The 16,987-nt window shown below is 36.8% G+C and overlaps 1 protein-coding gene across 1 annotated transcript in view; it reads right to left on the reverse strand.

Moving 5' to 3' along the window:
- Positions 1-1,824: 1,824 nt before the first annotated feature.
- Positions 1,825-16,987, reverse strand: part of rims4 (regulating synaptic membrane exocytosis 4) — a 50,946-nt gene continuing 35,783 nt past the window's right edge. The window contains exons 5-6 of the mRNA XM_038697337.1: positions 15,866-16,005; positions 1,825-9,265 (exon numbers count right to left, since the gene is read on the reverse strand). Coding sequence (XP_038553265.1) covers positions 9,047-9,265; positions 15,866-16,005 — 359 coding nt within the window. The 3' untranslated portion in view covers positions 1,825-9,046. The remainder of the gene's footprint in view (positions 9,266-15,865; positions 16,006-16,987) is intronic.

A 16,987-nucleotide genomic window follows, 5' to 3' on the forward strand; every position in this document is an offset into this window, starting at 1 on the left:
CATCTTTCTTGTGTTTTTCCTTCTCGTCCCCTCTATCATTTTTTTCGCCATTACCCTCTTATCTGTTCCTAGGTTTTCAGGTTATTGAGATTCAGGAAAGTTTTTAGGAAATGTGGTCGTTGGTCCACCTGTTAATTAATGAAGACAGAGCACTGATACTGAATACTTGCTTTTAACTATGTGTTTGGCAACCTACATGACAACAACAATGGCAGTTTTAAAAACAAAGAGAGGTAAAAGCAGGTGGGGTGTCTCAGGGAAATTGTTTAGGACCGCTTTTGTTTGAAATTTTAACTAATCATTTGCCATTTGTTTTCAACAATGCCAGCATCGCCATGTATGCAGATGATGCCACAATATACACATCAGCACCCACATACCAAATGTAGAAATTAATTGAAAAGTTGAATGAGTAAATATAAACTGTAAGTAAAAGATTGGGTAATGTTAAACAAATCATTAACATGCATTTTAAATCACACCCTCCTTGCACCTAACTAACAAACAGTTACAGTAACAGTTACAAATGACAAAACAAAATGATTAAGTTTAAATGTTAATATTAAAATGACAAGAAACAGGCAAGTAGATCAGATTGTGAATAAACTGAGGAGAAGCATGGCAATTATTTTTAAAAAATTATTATTTGTACTGCCATCATGTAAAACTGGTTCAACAGGCAATTTGTTATCGTGAAAAGGAGTAAAACACACTTTAATAAAATGTTAAGATTGTATTTATTTACACAAGAAATGGAGTAGCCAAATATAGTTCTGGTGGACACAGAGAGCTATCCATGCTGATGTATGTTGATATATGTAGCTTATTGATTCTAAGTGGTTATATAATTCCATTAACTATCTATTGTACTCGACAGGTTTTGAAATATTCTGTTGTTTGTCTATGTTTGTCAGTATTGTTAATCTCGTGGTGTGTATAGATGTCAGGTGTTATTTTTATTTATTATTATTATTATTATGTGAACAATCTTAACATTAACAATATACTGTGCTAAGCCTCTTTGACTGATATTTAATTGTGTTACCTTTGTCCAACATCTGGTGGCGGTTTGGCGCTCGAGGTATAGCCGCATAATGTCATTGATTATTTGAATCCCCTGACACTCCAGGATTGGTCAGGATGAACTGACAGCAGCCTCTCTAATCATGAAAGTAATTCGTTAAAGCACAAACACATAGCCTATACAAATCTATTCACGCATGATCCATCAGGGGAGCTACTGTCTTGTTAAGAGGAGCCGAGCTCCCCTGTAGTTTGCACCCTGCCTACATTCTCAATCATCGGATCCCCGCAACAGCAAATACGTTACTTTTTTACTTGAAAAAAGTGAGCGAGGAAGTTTAACTACCTGGTAAGTTCTGAAAATATGTTTCTGTTACTTGTTACTATAGCTGGAAAGCTATTGTTGTACGTTACTATAAAACAAGTTGGCATAGCATAGCCCTGATCGATCCGAACGCCATTTAGAAAACAAGCACTTTAAAAGTTGTTTGCTTGTCATCTTGCGGACAGACTTGACAAAGCATGAATTATTTTCTTTCATCAGCCTTTCTAAAAAGCTGAACCATTTTCTGGAGTTTTCCGTTCTGTAGTTTCTTCTACTGGATAGTACAATTTGAACACTTCACATTTATCCCAAGATAAAGTGACAAGGACCAGCTTTCAACAACAGCATATCCCATGAATCTTCGCCATTAGCTTGCTGTCAAAGCCGCATAGGATATGTAGTCTCTGATGTGTCTTACATAATTTTATCACCACAAAGTAAACAAATACATGAATAAAACCAAACATTAAAACATCTAATGATGGAGAACTATTTTATTGACAGCTGGAATAGAATAACAATACACCAAATTGTGCATTTACTCAACAATATAACAGTTTGCCAAAGAATCTGCAAATATACGTGTCTTAAATGACAGTGCGGTGAATAAAACTAAAGTTACAGCACTTGGTCACTCTTCTGATAACATTCAGGTTCTCAAGGCAGTAATACATGAGCAACAAATGGAAATCAATGCAGATGGGCATTTGCTGCTTAATGCTTTGCTAACATTAGTCAATTGTTGACACTAACCTACAGATTGGATGGAAAGAATCTTCAAACATCTTTAAAAATTACAACATATTTGTAAATGGAAGTTTGAAATGCTTAAATGGCTAGGTGATTCTTAAAATGTGGAGATCAAACTGTGATGTTCTCCCTTTCTGTTGATACTGCTGGGCTGCCATTGAGCAACAAATGCAACAGGTCAGTTGCTCCAATGAAGCTACTCAGTGGGTGACAGTAGAAGATTGTAGGATGGGATGGAGCAACTCATTAAATGTGTTTAACCAAAGGAATGTGTGAGAAAACCTTCCCTGGATACATTCTCATCACTGAGGATTTTCCATCAGCATTGTTTCCAGCAGTTGCCCATATCATGCATTCCTGAAAGCATGAGAAAGCCTGTCAAACTCATCACACCTCATCTAGTATCCCAAAACCAAAACATCCCCTTCTTGTATAGTTTTGTCTGGAGCCTTACGAAAATGTCATGTTAGAAAATTTCTCAAATGTCCTCAAAAGGCCTTATTTGTTGGTTTAGAGATGTTAATTCAAGGCTGTGATTGCTGTAGATAAAATTACTTTGCATCATCAACCATTATTGATGTTTGGATTTGGGTTTGGAGCCCAAATGAGTTCACACAAGTGTATGAATAGCAATGTTTGTGTAGAAATGTGAGGGAGTGTAACCAGGAATGGTGTTTAGAAACACAAGTTACGAAACTCGTTGGCTTTGATTTACACTGGGGTCACTCAACCTAAAAACATATTCACTCATGGTAATGTGGGACGCTTTGAATGAGAGGATCTACCAGATGGCAGATGGGGGAACACTTCTATGAGGGCTGGTTTGGGGGTGGCCTCTAAGGAAAGTCCCAAACTGCTGCCTCTGTAGCAGACCGGAGGAGATGTGTTGCTTTTGGGATCCTCCAGCCACTGTTTCGTAACAGCAGCAGACGAGTTTCATCTATCCTTTCATCCTCCCACTCCTCCACCTCTTCCCCTGGAGAGAACATGATATGATATGTGTCTAGAAATGTGCACACTGTCACTCCAAAAGAAAAGTACACAAATAATGCTCTTTCTTCCTAATCAGTAAAACGCATCAACTTAAGAAGGACACGATATGGACAATTCAAGGTAACAGAAATTTTTTTTAGAACTTCAAAGGGAATTCAACCTAGATTCACTTCTTAGGTTGATCTTCTGCAAAAAACAGACACACAGCTTTGCCTGTGCATTCTTTGTGTAAATAATCAGGTTTACTAAAACATGACACCCCTAAACTCAACAAATTCAGAAAGGTAGACAATTATGCCATTTTGTATCAAGGTTAGCTCAGAACTTGCCAATGACCCACATAAATGCGTACAAAAATGTGGTTGTATTGCATTTAGGACAGTAATGTTACGGACATATGAACTCAAAGACTTTCAAAGATCATTGTGAAATTAACATCAAAATAACATCCTGGCACAGTCTGCTGTGACCCAAAAGTTGCCCAGTGCCACAACTTGGTGATTATATCTCACTACTGTGACTATAACTATGACTATAATACATTTAAAATGGAAATTATTAGTTACAGTTATGGCTGTTTTACTGTAGATTTGTTTTCATGTTACTGCTGTGTTTTTGATTGCCTGAACATATCTTCTTTTGATTAGGTTGTCCTTACATATTGTTCAAATGTGCACAAACAGTTAGGAAAAATACTTCAAATCATGTTAATGCTACTGTTTTTCAGTCAGAGAACTCACAATAGTTTATTGTGTGCATGTAAATATAGCCAGTGTCAACCAGGAGGAATGGAATGCAAACATCATTCATACTTTTATTTATTCTTGAGATCAAGAAAAAAGCACAGTTACAGTGCAATATTGGAGATGGCACAGATAATTTTATGGTAATGTTACCTTTGTTTCACATCTAAAAGTTATTAACTGAACACATAAGCTGCTTAATGTATGTAACACAAGTGTCACTAGACTTTTCTCTCTGTATCTGAATGGCCCCTGAAGGTGCCATAGAATTGAGTAGTAATAATGACTGAGTGAAAATGTCTGTTTTTTGCAGAAAATCAACTTAAAAGCCAGTTAGGGTGGGAAACATGGTACAGATGGCTAGATTGCGAATGTTCTTTTGTGTTCTGAAATTTTAAACCAAATTTACCAAAAGTACCATTAGGTGCATTCAAACCTCAATAAATAAACACTAGTGCAACTTTTAAGTTTAGAAAATAAGTGTTGAAACAGGTCAGAATCATTGAATACCTACTCTGCAAAAATGTTTTTTTTGCTCAGTTTGTTCAATTAAGCCCACAACAAGGAGTGGGGAGAATACACAAATAGTCAGTTGAAATATCAGTGTATCAGAAATTCATTACGAACATACGCAAAGATAATCATTTCTATGGATGACACTTCACATTACTTTAAGTAATGGGCTGAAAGGGTGACACTGTAAAACTTTTTTTGCGTTGTTTTGATTACTTTATGTGACAATTCTTAGTCCTTAGCCCTGACAAAATGTATATCGATGTGTTTAAGGCCTCTACTTACATTACAATTGATAATTAACATCCATGTGGCAGACACAATCAAAATATGGGTGAATGCAAAAACGTACATTTTTGGTGCTTAATATGTCAACTATAACATCTACATAGTTCATTAGCCCATTCGTTTGCCTCCAAAGTTACAAAATGTCACAAGCAAATTCAGACTGGTGAACAAGAAGATTTTGATGAGCAAAATTACACAATGAATTTTTAATAAACATACATTAATTATTCTTAATCCTGCTAGCAATGTTGGCATATATTTTGTCTCTCTCCCAAACAATTAGAGAAGAAAATGTTCACAAATTCACACTAATGCCAGAGTGCACCTGCAGCCATCATAGAAAACCCATCATTCACTGCAAACATGCCACACTACTGCTGCCATGCTGCTCCACCCCTAAGAGGAAAGGTTTTTAAATTCAGTTCAGTTCTTGGTTTACAATGATTCACTTTTTCCAACACTTGTGTTGTACTTGCAGCTGCTGCAGGTTAGATGTAGATAGATGGAAAACTTCTATGATGGTTACCATTGCCACTTTATATTACTAACTCTCTTTGTGATCCATCTTCACTAAATCTAGATCATTATCATGCAATATTACTTTAGTTTCAGTCACAAAGTTCTTCTTCTTGGATGCAAAGACATTTCTTTAAACAAAATCTACACTGCTTATGGGTTGCAGAAGAAAAATGCAATGCCAAGTGTGTAAACTTCCCTCTTTCATTAGTCCTCAATTGGAAAATCAGCCCTCAAAATATGTAAAAATGTTGGCACAAAGTAACAATGACAAAACACATTCCTTGGGTCACAGTCAGAGGAGTTAATTCTTTTTAAATATATTTATATATTATATATGTTTATATTTGATTTATACAACTTTTCTAATATCATCAGTCCCCTTTTGTTTTCACTACCAGGCAATCATTGTTATCATTAGATTAAAATCCATGCTATTCACTATAATTTCAGGTTGTGAAAAATGATCCTGCATTTTTCACATCAGAAATTTAAATGTACATTGGATATATTTCAGATACTTCTGTAAACAGAGATTCCCCCAGAGACTACGTGACATTCTCCCTGGAATAAGTTATGAAAAAACAAACAAACAGATGAATACACTGGGTTAAAATGACAGATCTTAACAAGTGATTCTCAGTTCCTGCCTTCCAGCTATTTTCAAGGTGTTTTAAATCATAAATATCCTGCTGCCCTACAATTTTTTCTCAGACATCAGGACACTATGACTGTCAAATAAATCAGAGCAGTTAACAGAGAGCATGTTTTGGAATTACAAATGTTCCGTAAATTCTGATAAATACAAAACTGCAGTAAAAATCACTTGCTAAGCTAGTCATTTTCCACAGTTTACACTGTGCAACTGAAAAACTACAATGACTGGATGTTTTTTGATTATTGCTTTACAGAATGTTGCTTTAATTTATTTGGAAATAATTACAATATTAATATCCCTGCAACACTGCTACTGGCAAAACAGAGGCCTATTTTGCAAAGTTCTTTTTGAGTAAAATTACTCCAAATTGTGTGTTTATTATATAATTGTCTAAGAGAAATGCTCTTGTTCTGAAATCAAAGTTAAAAAACAAAACAGTTTTTGGATCTTATTACAGATGTCAGTTGTTGTATTCTCTGTGAAAGCAAACCGCACGAAATTAAATCCAGTAAACTTTGAATCTGAACTAAATTGCTACATATGTATGTATTCATCAATTAATGTTGGGACTCAACCCAACATAATGTATTTTCATTTCTCCTCTTTCTGTGTAGCGTATAGCTCAGTCATGCTTTGTCTTATTGAGTTTTCTGCTAATTCATTAGAAGTTTTAATAAGTCATGTGGATGCTACCAGCTAATGCTACAATCTTACAGTAACTAGCAAGGATATCTCTTCCCTCCCTCAGAGTTTTAACATTAATCAATTAAGTCATTATTGATTAACTTTGGCTCACTCCAAAATACACTAACAACCATAATATTTACATATAAAAAAGACATTAAGAATCATAAAGTGCCCAAATTAAATACATGTAGTTTTGTTCTTTAATAAACTATAAAGTTTCTACAGTGTGCACGTTTTCCCTTTAAATTCATCCTATTTTTTGTCCTTTCTTGAAATCTGACGTCAGTCCAGACATCTCCTTTGTTTGGATGATGCAAAGTACATTTCATGCTTCCTTCCTCTCTCTTTCTTTTTCCTCCCTTTCTTCCTCTCACCATACTGAGTCGTAGCATGGCTAATCACCAGGTGCCTTGGCGGTCTGTGGATTAGGGCTGTAATTTAGAATAAAGGGGACGCTTCTCTGAGTAGCCTGAATACTGCTGTCAGATGTTGTGAGTGGTTGTTTCTGTTCCTCCCTCACAATAGCACATGCCGCAAGGTAATTGAAGAAGACACTTGCTGGTAGAAATTGGCACACTAGAAACTATTATTAGACAACTGTTAGCCAAAGATTTAAAAAAAGAGAGGAGGACTCTTAAAAATCTACTTCTAGAGTATTAGCTTAAGAGCATCTGAAATACAATTAGACTGGGATATGGAACAAGTTTTCAGCCCTACTGTCAGCCAGGCTACTATTCTCAATGCTTTTGTCTTTTGTGTATTAGCGCCCTGTGTCTGTACAACACAGGTACAATATCTCCTCCTGTACTTGATGTGACCTGCATTACCAGGTGGATGTGTAAATGTAAAACACAGAACAGAATTGAACCAAGTGAGGACAAAGCACCCTCAACATTTCAGACCCCATTTACTTCAGTTGAATTTAGATTGAATCCTGATAAGATTTAACCACATTACATTTGGACGTAATAGTCACATGCATCTATGGTTAGCAGGTTTGAATTCTTCAATCATAATCTAATACAAAATATTGCATGCGCAAAATCCAATTTAGTTTGGTTGTGAGACCAGATATCTGTATCCACCATTCTTCTACTTTGGGATGTATTGTGAGTGGCTATGTTGCATATTGTTATGCACCAGGAAGGATTCTGGATGACACCCAACAAATACTTTCAGACTTTTGTACCATCTGGCAGAATTAGAAACAGAATTACGCTATCATATGCAAACATACGCTGGAAATCTATTTGAAATCAATTTGCTACAGATTTAAGAAACAACCAGGTAAAATGGGGACTTGGTTCAGTTTTTCAAAAACAATTCACAAGGCTGCACATTTTCATTCCTACCAAGCATAACACTAGCTGATTTATCTGATAAGCACCCTCCATGAGAGACACAATAATAAGTCAAATCAGCTAATATTGTGATTGATTGTGAAAATGTACAGGTCTTGGGTCATACTGGCACATGGTCTTTGGGAACTCAGAACCAGCTAGTTCTTCTTTTTAACCATATAAATTCACTCGGAAACTTACTTTTACCTGGCACTGCAGGTAAACGTATTTAACTGCAGTCCTAACTAACTAATTGGTAGGATAGAAACCCAGCAATACTCTGGATCCCCTATATCAGGTAGAGATCTGGATCCTTCCAGAAGATGAAAGTGACTTTCATTCATCTACTCGATTCAAATGCACATAGTACCAAATTAATTGAACACTGAAGAGCAAAATGTGTGACACAAAAACCCCAAACAGCTTGAGTCAGTGTTCCAAACCAAGATGTTTTGTTGGTTACAACAAATAAGCTTAATTCTTTTTTTAAAGTCAACTGTAGTCCTTCTGCGCACAGATCCATTCACCTAAAACCTACTATCCCTGTGCTCCTGCAAAATGGGAGGCTGGTGTCTCAAACAGTCTGAGGTCAGTCTCAAATTCTCTCTGGACCGTGGATAGACAGATAACAATCAGGAGCTGCTCAGCCCCTAAATGTGGACACAGAAAGACAACAAGCAGTCCTGGAATGAGAATCGAATGTAGGCTGTGAAGAAGTCGCGTAGCTGAAGCAAAGCTGAGCCCGCAGTGTATTGTGGTCCCAATAGGATGTGATCAATGTCGGCAACCGAGCCCTCCTTTGAAGTATCCTCATTAAGTAGGTTTTTGTTTTTCATCATAGAGATCTGAAGAGAGCAAAATTTTCCTGTGAGTCTGAGGGGCGGTCGGTTCCAACAACAAAAGAATTATGCTTCCCATGAGTGTCGGGAAACAGTCTGATACAATATCAAAAGAATTACAGTACATTTCCAATGAGTGCCAAAATGACCTACTAGTTAGTAAAATCATTTCCCAGTCAGGAGAGTGGTTCAGTCCCAAGTGTGGTAGGCCCTTTCAAAGTGCTCTTGAGTAAGATACTTAACACCTATCTGCTCCAGGGGCAGTACCACCGGGGTTGACCCGGGCGCAGGCCTACAGGGTATATAAAAATGTGTCTTAGGATTTGGTTGAGACAGCAATGGAATCTTCGCATCAACAAAACTTTTTAGTCTTAGGATCGCTCACAACAGGGCCCAATGGTGCTCTCCAGGGACATCTGGGAGGAGTGGCGGATGAGTGGCGCCATTGTTGGGTCCACCATGGAGGAGGTAGGGAAGAGCTTGTACCAGCCAATCACCATTGTGCTGAGGTCCAGCTCCTCCAATAGGATTCGAGCTACGCCCATGAAGCATTTGCGATCCATCCGTCCATAGTTGCCCCAAACAATTACCTATGGAAGGGGGTAGCAAGATGTAAGTTAGGAGGAAAAACAATGTATTCATACCATACTGTGTTTATATGTCAAAGAGAGATATTACAGATAAGAAAAGGCTTTATAAGTGCACTTTCTTCAAAACAGTCTTCACAATAAACAAAACGGAGATGTCAAAATAAAAAAAAAAAAAATTCACAGCTTTTACACCAAGTGTGCTACAAATGTAATCAATGATATGAGTGGCGGATATAACATCTTACTTACAACACCCAAAACTCTTTTTAGGGGAGCCGAGCTCCCCTGAAAGCCAAAGAGACATGAGGTCACATGAAGCCTTATTTGAGAAATTTAGGGAGAGCTCTAAAATATCTACTAAAATATAGGGACAACCCATCTCACTCCCCGACTCTTCACTTATGGACGCATGGTCAAGACCCATCGGCGTCAGTTTGTAACACACTGGGCATCGGTATTGCGTCATAGTTCAACACTGTGGGGGAAGCCCTGTAGCGTCAGTTTTAGACGGTAAAGCTAGGTATATGATATTTAACACAAAAGACTGAGTAAGTTGGTGGTTGGGGTGGATGGAGGGCCCAAACCCAGACTTTGAACCAGGAGACCAGTGTTCGTGTCCCTTGTGAAACAAAAAGTCAACGTTAAATATTTTTATTTAAGTTAGGCGAGTTATGTAAATTGTGTAAGTTACACAAATGACTTTAATTAACTTACGTGTTAACTGACGTATGTAGTTGTTTTAACCCAAACCACGATCTTTTCCTAACCTTAACCAAGTAGTTTTGTTGCTTAAGGAAACACCTATTTCCAGGAAAAACACCTAAAATAACATACCCAAAAAAAATCAATAATAACTCTTCAACCATTAAGCCTAGATGCATAATTCTGGTCTCCTTTGATAGGTCAGAAGCTATTTTTCTATTAAAGAGTATATACTGGTAAAAAATCTATATTTTAATAGCAATATCACCATTAAAACCATCATCCAACTAATTATAATGCAACTAAATATATTTTAATACACCTAGAATACAACTGTAACCGTTAATTTGATGAATAAACAACATTTATTACATCATTTTTCAAAAATATACCAGGTGAATGTCCATATTTTGGCCATATTTACTGTATATATGTATTTGGGAGTTTTCTTCAAAACACTATTTCTCTCCATACCACCGCATTTCAAACAACATAAAGCTTTCAAAACATTGAAATATTGATAAAAACAGTGAATATTGATCAACATTCCTGTGACCAACAGCACCCCCATGCTTTACAAGCCCACAACTTGAGAACAGAACATCCTACCGGCTGTAAGTGGGCTCGTTCTCTTTGTTTTGAGCAGACAAATCGTTTCATATATTGATAGATGTCTGTGTAGCTCCTATGGGTCGGCCAGTAGTAGTAGTATAAAGACCGTCTGTTCCAAAGCAACACCTCTTCTGTCCTTCATTTTGACGAGAGAAACGAAAGCTAAGCTCAGCTATTGCTATTTATACTCACAGAAAACAGCTGTTTTTGGACTTAAAAAAAATATAAGTCAGCGGTTGTAACTGTATATATTGGTGTGTTTGTTGGTATTATTATACAGCTAATAGGTCTGTGAATATAGTGATTTGAGTGATATGAGTTACACAGCTGATCAGAGCTGGAGCTGAACCACTTTAGAGTGGTCGGACTGCAGTGTAGGATGAGAGGAGAGATATCTGGAAGACAATAACTGCAGCCATGTACAGTGATTACAGAGTGATTTATGTGATATAAGTTCATTTAGATGCTTGGTGTTTGATGTGTTTGGTGTGGATAAAAATGGTCGGTTTGAGATGCTAGCTGAGACTCACAGAGGTGTGTGGTATGCATAGGGTGTCAAAATACTAGGATCGTCCATGGATCTTCCATTTGCATTTTGTGCAAAAATCGATCATCCTGCCAGGGCCGTGCTTAAATTACTAAACCTAACCAAGTACATTTTTAAGGCTAAACCAATGAAACTGCAACATTTCACAACTTTAATTACGTGCTGTTTCAAAATGGTGATGCTTTGAAATGCTAGCGTTTTATTTTGAAAGTGTAATCGGACGTTGCATATTTATTGTTGCTAACTTTACCGGACATTGCATGTTTAAGCGTTGCTAACTTGACAGCAGAGCCCTAAACGTCTAAAAATTACACTAAAGGGGTACCCAGGGCGTTAAAAAGTGACGCCAAAGAGCCTTGACCAAGCGTCAATATGTGAAGAGTTGGGCGTGAGTATGTGTTTTGTGGGCATGTTCATAATAGTCATGGGATGCAATCTAGTTCTGGTCTGTTTAACACGGTAATGCAAACCATTGCCAATCATTGCCTACTGTGCGTTGGCATTTTTAATGTTTCTCACTGGAGAGAGTTGGAAAAAAAACAATGACTAGTTTTCTGTTTATTTGTTGTCCCAGGCTAAATATTCCCTGTATAAACTGAAATGTACTAATAATATATTTTTGCATATATGTATGTACAATACCCTTTCATCCCCAAAAATATAGGGCTCCCCTGAAAGCCACGGTGTAATTCAAACACTGGAATAGACCATTGTGAGTGTTTACATTACAAGTTTCACCAGATTTATTTCATGTCGCATAATGAGCTACATGAAAAAACTGCAATAAATATGTTTTATATTATTATGATGTTATCTGACATAGGATGTTAACAATGTTGTACTTCTCTATTTTCAACCTGTTAATATTCAGACAATATTGACATATATGTCAAATAATCTTGAATAGAAAGTATCGATTAGCAAAGTTCTTTCTACACGTAGATGCACTTAATGTTCTCCTCAGTGTTTAAGGCATGGAATCAGTGGCCCCTCAATCCAGCACTTAAAGCATTCTGGTTGTAATGGAGGACCAGGCAGATTAATTGACAAAGTGAAAAGGTTAAGAGGGTGGGGTTAATTAGCATTAATCCAGATGGTTTGGAAACCTGTTCTGAATGCTGGATCTTGACAGTTCCCCTGTCTGTTGGAGGTTTCAATTAAAGTAAATGAAGAGGGATTGTGTGTGCAAGAGTGTGAGAGAGCAATAGAGAGTGGGACAATGGTGGTATGTGCTTAGAAACCTGTGTGTGGTAGTGAGTTACGTGTCCTCTGTCTCCTGACACCCTGATAACATCAGGGCTCATCTCAGACAGCCCCTCATCCTGTCAAGTGGTGGACAAAATAATCAATATCCATCTGTGTGTGTGTCAGCTCGGGCGGTGGTCTTGTGTTTCTGTGCATGCCAGCATACCAATGTGTTTGGCATGTGTGTGCGTCTGCTAGAGATTTCCACAGAGACATATAGGGCATATCTGCTTCAATCTATTTCCTTTATCTTTAAAGAAGGATAATATATCTCTCTTTCTGTCTGCCACAATCAGTTATCCAAACAAGGTCCTGAACTCAACCACTACAACTTAGTAGAGTGAGACATTGGGAGAAGGACAGATGCATGGTAGTGTGAGAGAATCTGCCTGAGTGTTGAATACAGTTTTCTAGATCCTCTTCTAGTCTACTTTCTAGTAAGTGGAACTCACACTCACGAACACACACATAATGCAGATGCTGATGGAAAGACAAAAAGGGATTTAATTTTAAAAAAAACAGCGTGTTGCATCCAAGTGAGGATAAGTGGATCCATACAATGGATGGATGAATTTAAATTGAAGAAAAGAGCGAGTGCTCGGTAACACCAGAAAGTGGGACAGCAAATTTAATTCGTTCATTCATTCATGCAAAATACACAATGTGGTCAAAAGTAAATAAATCCTGGATTTGCTACTTTTCCCAGTTCTGAAAAAATTCAAATTAATGTGAACAGAGGAAAGAAATGCAGCATTTGCTGAAAGTATCAAATGCTTACTTACATGCATGTGCTTTTTTAATTTTCCAACAATTGTTATTACAAGTGTAAATAAAGCATTTTTAAACTTTGAGAGGAAGATAATCCATATTTAAATAAAAAATAAAAAAAACGTAAGATCTTTACCATCTAAATATAGACTAGCACAGAAATAAGAAATTTAAATAAATTTAAATTAGCTTTATTGGCATGAATGTATTGCAACAATATTGCCAAAGCTACATATAAAGTACAGGACAATTAATTTCATACATTTCATTAGATAAGGAAATAAAACAGCAAAAGTTGTGTTTGTGTGTGTAAATACAAAATAAAATAATAATAATAAAAAAATATATATATAAAATATAAACTTCCGTAAAAATAAATATTTTAAAAAAGTAAAAACAATAAGTGTGTGTGTGTGTGTGTGTGTGTGCGTGTGTTAGTATGTAAGAAAATTAAAATGATATATTAAATTAAAATAAATAAATATAACAGTAAGCGTGTGTGTGTTAAAAAATATTTAAATAAAATATATAAAAAATTTAAATAAACTAAGTAAAAGACACATGTGTTATTATAATGATATATTAAAAATTTTGATAAAATAAATAGATAAAACCGTATGTGTGTGTATATTAATAGGCAAAAAACAACAACTAAATAACTAAAAATCAAATGTGAGATTTAAAAACACAACAAATACCAAAATATCAAACAATCAAAATAATAATTATCATTCTTATTATATATATATATATATATATATATATACATGCAAATCATGAGAGAGAGAAGAGAGAAAATTTGACGATAAGGGAGATAGTAACAGAGAGTTTAGAGCGGAGGAGAGGAGAGGACACACAGCCGATGATTAGAATAGTGGTGTTTAAGAACTAATTACTCAACAACAGCAGCAGAGCAGCCTCAGGACATTCTGAAGGCAATTTCACTGAACACACAGAGGTTCAAACCTGCAACCTTTAAAACCCACCGACCTGACCTCTGTTTACCATACACACACCTGTCCCAATGACATTTGTGAGTTACTCATTATACACAAAATAACAGGAAAAAGGGCTTTATACAAAAGTCAAACTGATATGAATGGAAATTATCAAATTATCAGTATCAGTTTTGATTAGTCCAGCGGCTGATTTATGTGCTGCACTTTCCTGCAGTGGCAGAGTGGGAACAGTGAAAGCTGTTGTTTGGGTTAAACACGGTCATAGTCACCCCTGCCGACAGATTAGGAAAGATTGTACCAAGGGAGCAAGAGAAATGCCGGGTGGCAGCTCACCATTGGCCCCGTGTAGGCAGGTCCTTTAGCGGTCACTGGTCCGTCCTTAGTTGACAAACCAGCTCAGAATATGATTGAAACATGAGGATTTAATAATAATGGAGATTTAGGAAAGTAAAATGTATTTCATGGAGCAGAGGATTGTGGTTTTTACTTTCTGTTTTTTTAAACCAAAGTCAGATTGTTGATGAAGCAGCTGGTAATACAAACCGGTTATCTTTTCAAACTGGTCTAAAACCAAAGTTATAAATATTACAGCATTTGATGCAAATTTACCTAGATTTGTCTAAAAGCATGTAAAACCTGAATCTGAATGAACTCAGATTGTTCTACTTCTAACTGCATGTAATGGTTAGAGGATGTTGAAAAATGTTGCCATTAGTTTCAAACCTGAAAAAAATAAGAGTAATGACTTTGAATTAATTCTGAGTATGAACTTTGGCAGTGCTCTGCCTTTCTAAATGAGGAAGTGACAAATTGAAAAGCACTGCTGATTTCAGCGATTTTCATAATCCAGTATGAATGAGTTTGATGAAACTCTGTGGACAGCGACACAGACAGCAGATAATTAAGTGGGAGGCATTCAGTGGCTAATTACACAGCGACAGAAGCAGTAGAACAGCCTGAGGTAGAGCTGCAGGCTTCTCACTGAACACACCAATGTTTCTACCTGCTGATTACTGAGGCAACATGTGTGCATGTCGGTGTTGTGACTTCTTTAACCATTATGAAGGCAAAATAAAAAATTACAAAAAGAAAACAATACAAAGAAAGAATGAATATGACAACATACTCATGACAGAAACCAATAACATAGGACAAGAGATGAAGGAAGGGGGAATGAAATAAGGAATACAAAAGAGTAACAAAGCAAAAAGTGATAGAAGGAAACTATAACTAGAAACTAGAAAATTTAAATCTGTCTAGTACTCACGAAATTCAGATCAAACTGTCAAACTAGGCAGTTTTGATTAAATATAAATCGAGATTCTGTTACTGCATTGTCTATTTCTTTCACACATTTTAGTGTACGCTTCAGCTGTAACTTGAGAAAGATTGTGATTTTACTCCTGCTTGAAAATGGACCAAGCATCGCCCCAACTTGCATGTCATGCAGCGCTACGTCACACTTTTCGTTGCTCTGATTGGTTGTAGGTTTGTCCAGAAATATGATTTCAGAGGTCTGTGCCTGTTGATAACGCCCCTTGGAAATCGAAAATGAACTGAGGGGTTCCAGGCCAATACACATTTGTGAATAGTCTGCCATGCCCATCAAGATATTTGCTATTTTATCATTCTCCTGGTCATTTTAAGTACATTTTGTGAAACAAACCCTGTGTAAAACCTGAAAGACGTCTAATGTCTGTTTCATTTCAGAACTGTGTATTTTCTGCTATGTCTGGGTTAGGAATGGGCCATGATGGTGTAACTCACCTGCACCACTTTCCCCTGTGGACTTTCAGAGAAGACCAGGACCTGGTTGTAGAGAGGATCCAGAGACTTCCTCACTGACTTGGTCTTCTTCTTAGCCACGCAGATCCCGTTCTCAAGGAGGTAAACCTTTATGTAGGCCGCTAAAACACAACAGCAGACACAAAAGTTAAATCTGAACTCAGAATACCCTGCAATACAGCTTTTTAGAGGTTGAGTCTGATGAGATTCAAGAATTTAGAGCTGGTATGTTAGGGGTAAGAATAGAATCTGGAACAGTACATTAGAGCCCAGTAAAGAAGAGTTGAGGGGAGACTCTCAAGGAACTAATACTAACCCTAACCCCAGTTATAACTTATACTAAATAACATTTTATGAATTCCTTTATTATAAATTCTGTAAACAGTTTGATTATCAAGATTTTCTTGTCACCCAGCTAAAGACTTCCACCAGCTCTGTTCAGAATGTGAAGTGAGAACGCAAAGAAGTGTGGTGCACTGCGGAAAATTCATGCAAGACAAACACCATTTGAAACCATTAGATGATCTGGGTTTCTGCATTCAGAAAATTCCTCAAGAAAACACCAGATTAAGCAAAATGAATACCACACTTTATACATAAACAAGCAAAAAATGGCAGTCAGCACCTAATGCTGAATGCCCAGCGCTCTTTACAGACACAATAATTTTCAGTGACATCTCTCTGACATGATTTGTGAATGCTGTGAACGCTGTGATCAGTTGTCAGCCAGAAAGTGTTAATGTTTTCATTTTCACACTGCAACCGTGAAACAGCTTTAAATTAGAAATACAGCTTACTAATAATGAACATCAGTCTTGTAGATATGATTTTAGGACCTGGGAAGAAACTTTGTTTCGTGGTAACACAAGCCCAAACTATATTAGAGGCTAGGCTTCTGACTTTGACTGACTGACTCACACACAGACACACACACACTCAAAAGCGTTTTGTCCCGTATGTTAGATGACAAGATTAAAGATTAGACCCTGGCACACTGAAATATGGAGAAAGGTTCACCTTTGTCTTTATACTATGTATATAGACTTCCTTTCATCTCTGTCTCTTTCTGTTTTCACTACCACGTTTTTCTTCATTCACACTAAA

Source organism: Micropterus salmoides, unplaced genomic scaffold, assembly GCF_014851395.1.
Source record: "Micropterus salmoides isolate LMB-PRFRI ecotype aquatic unplaced genomic scaffold, ASM1485139v1 Ms_hic_scaffold_4, whole genome shotgun sequence".
Lineage (NCBI taxonomy): Eukaryota > Metazoa > Chordata > Actinopteri > Centrarchiformes > Centrarchidae > Micropterus > Micropterus salmoides.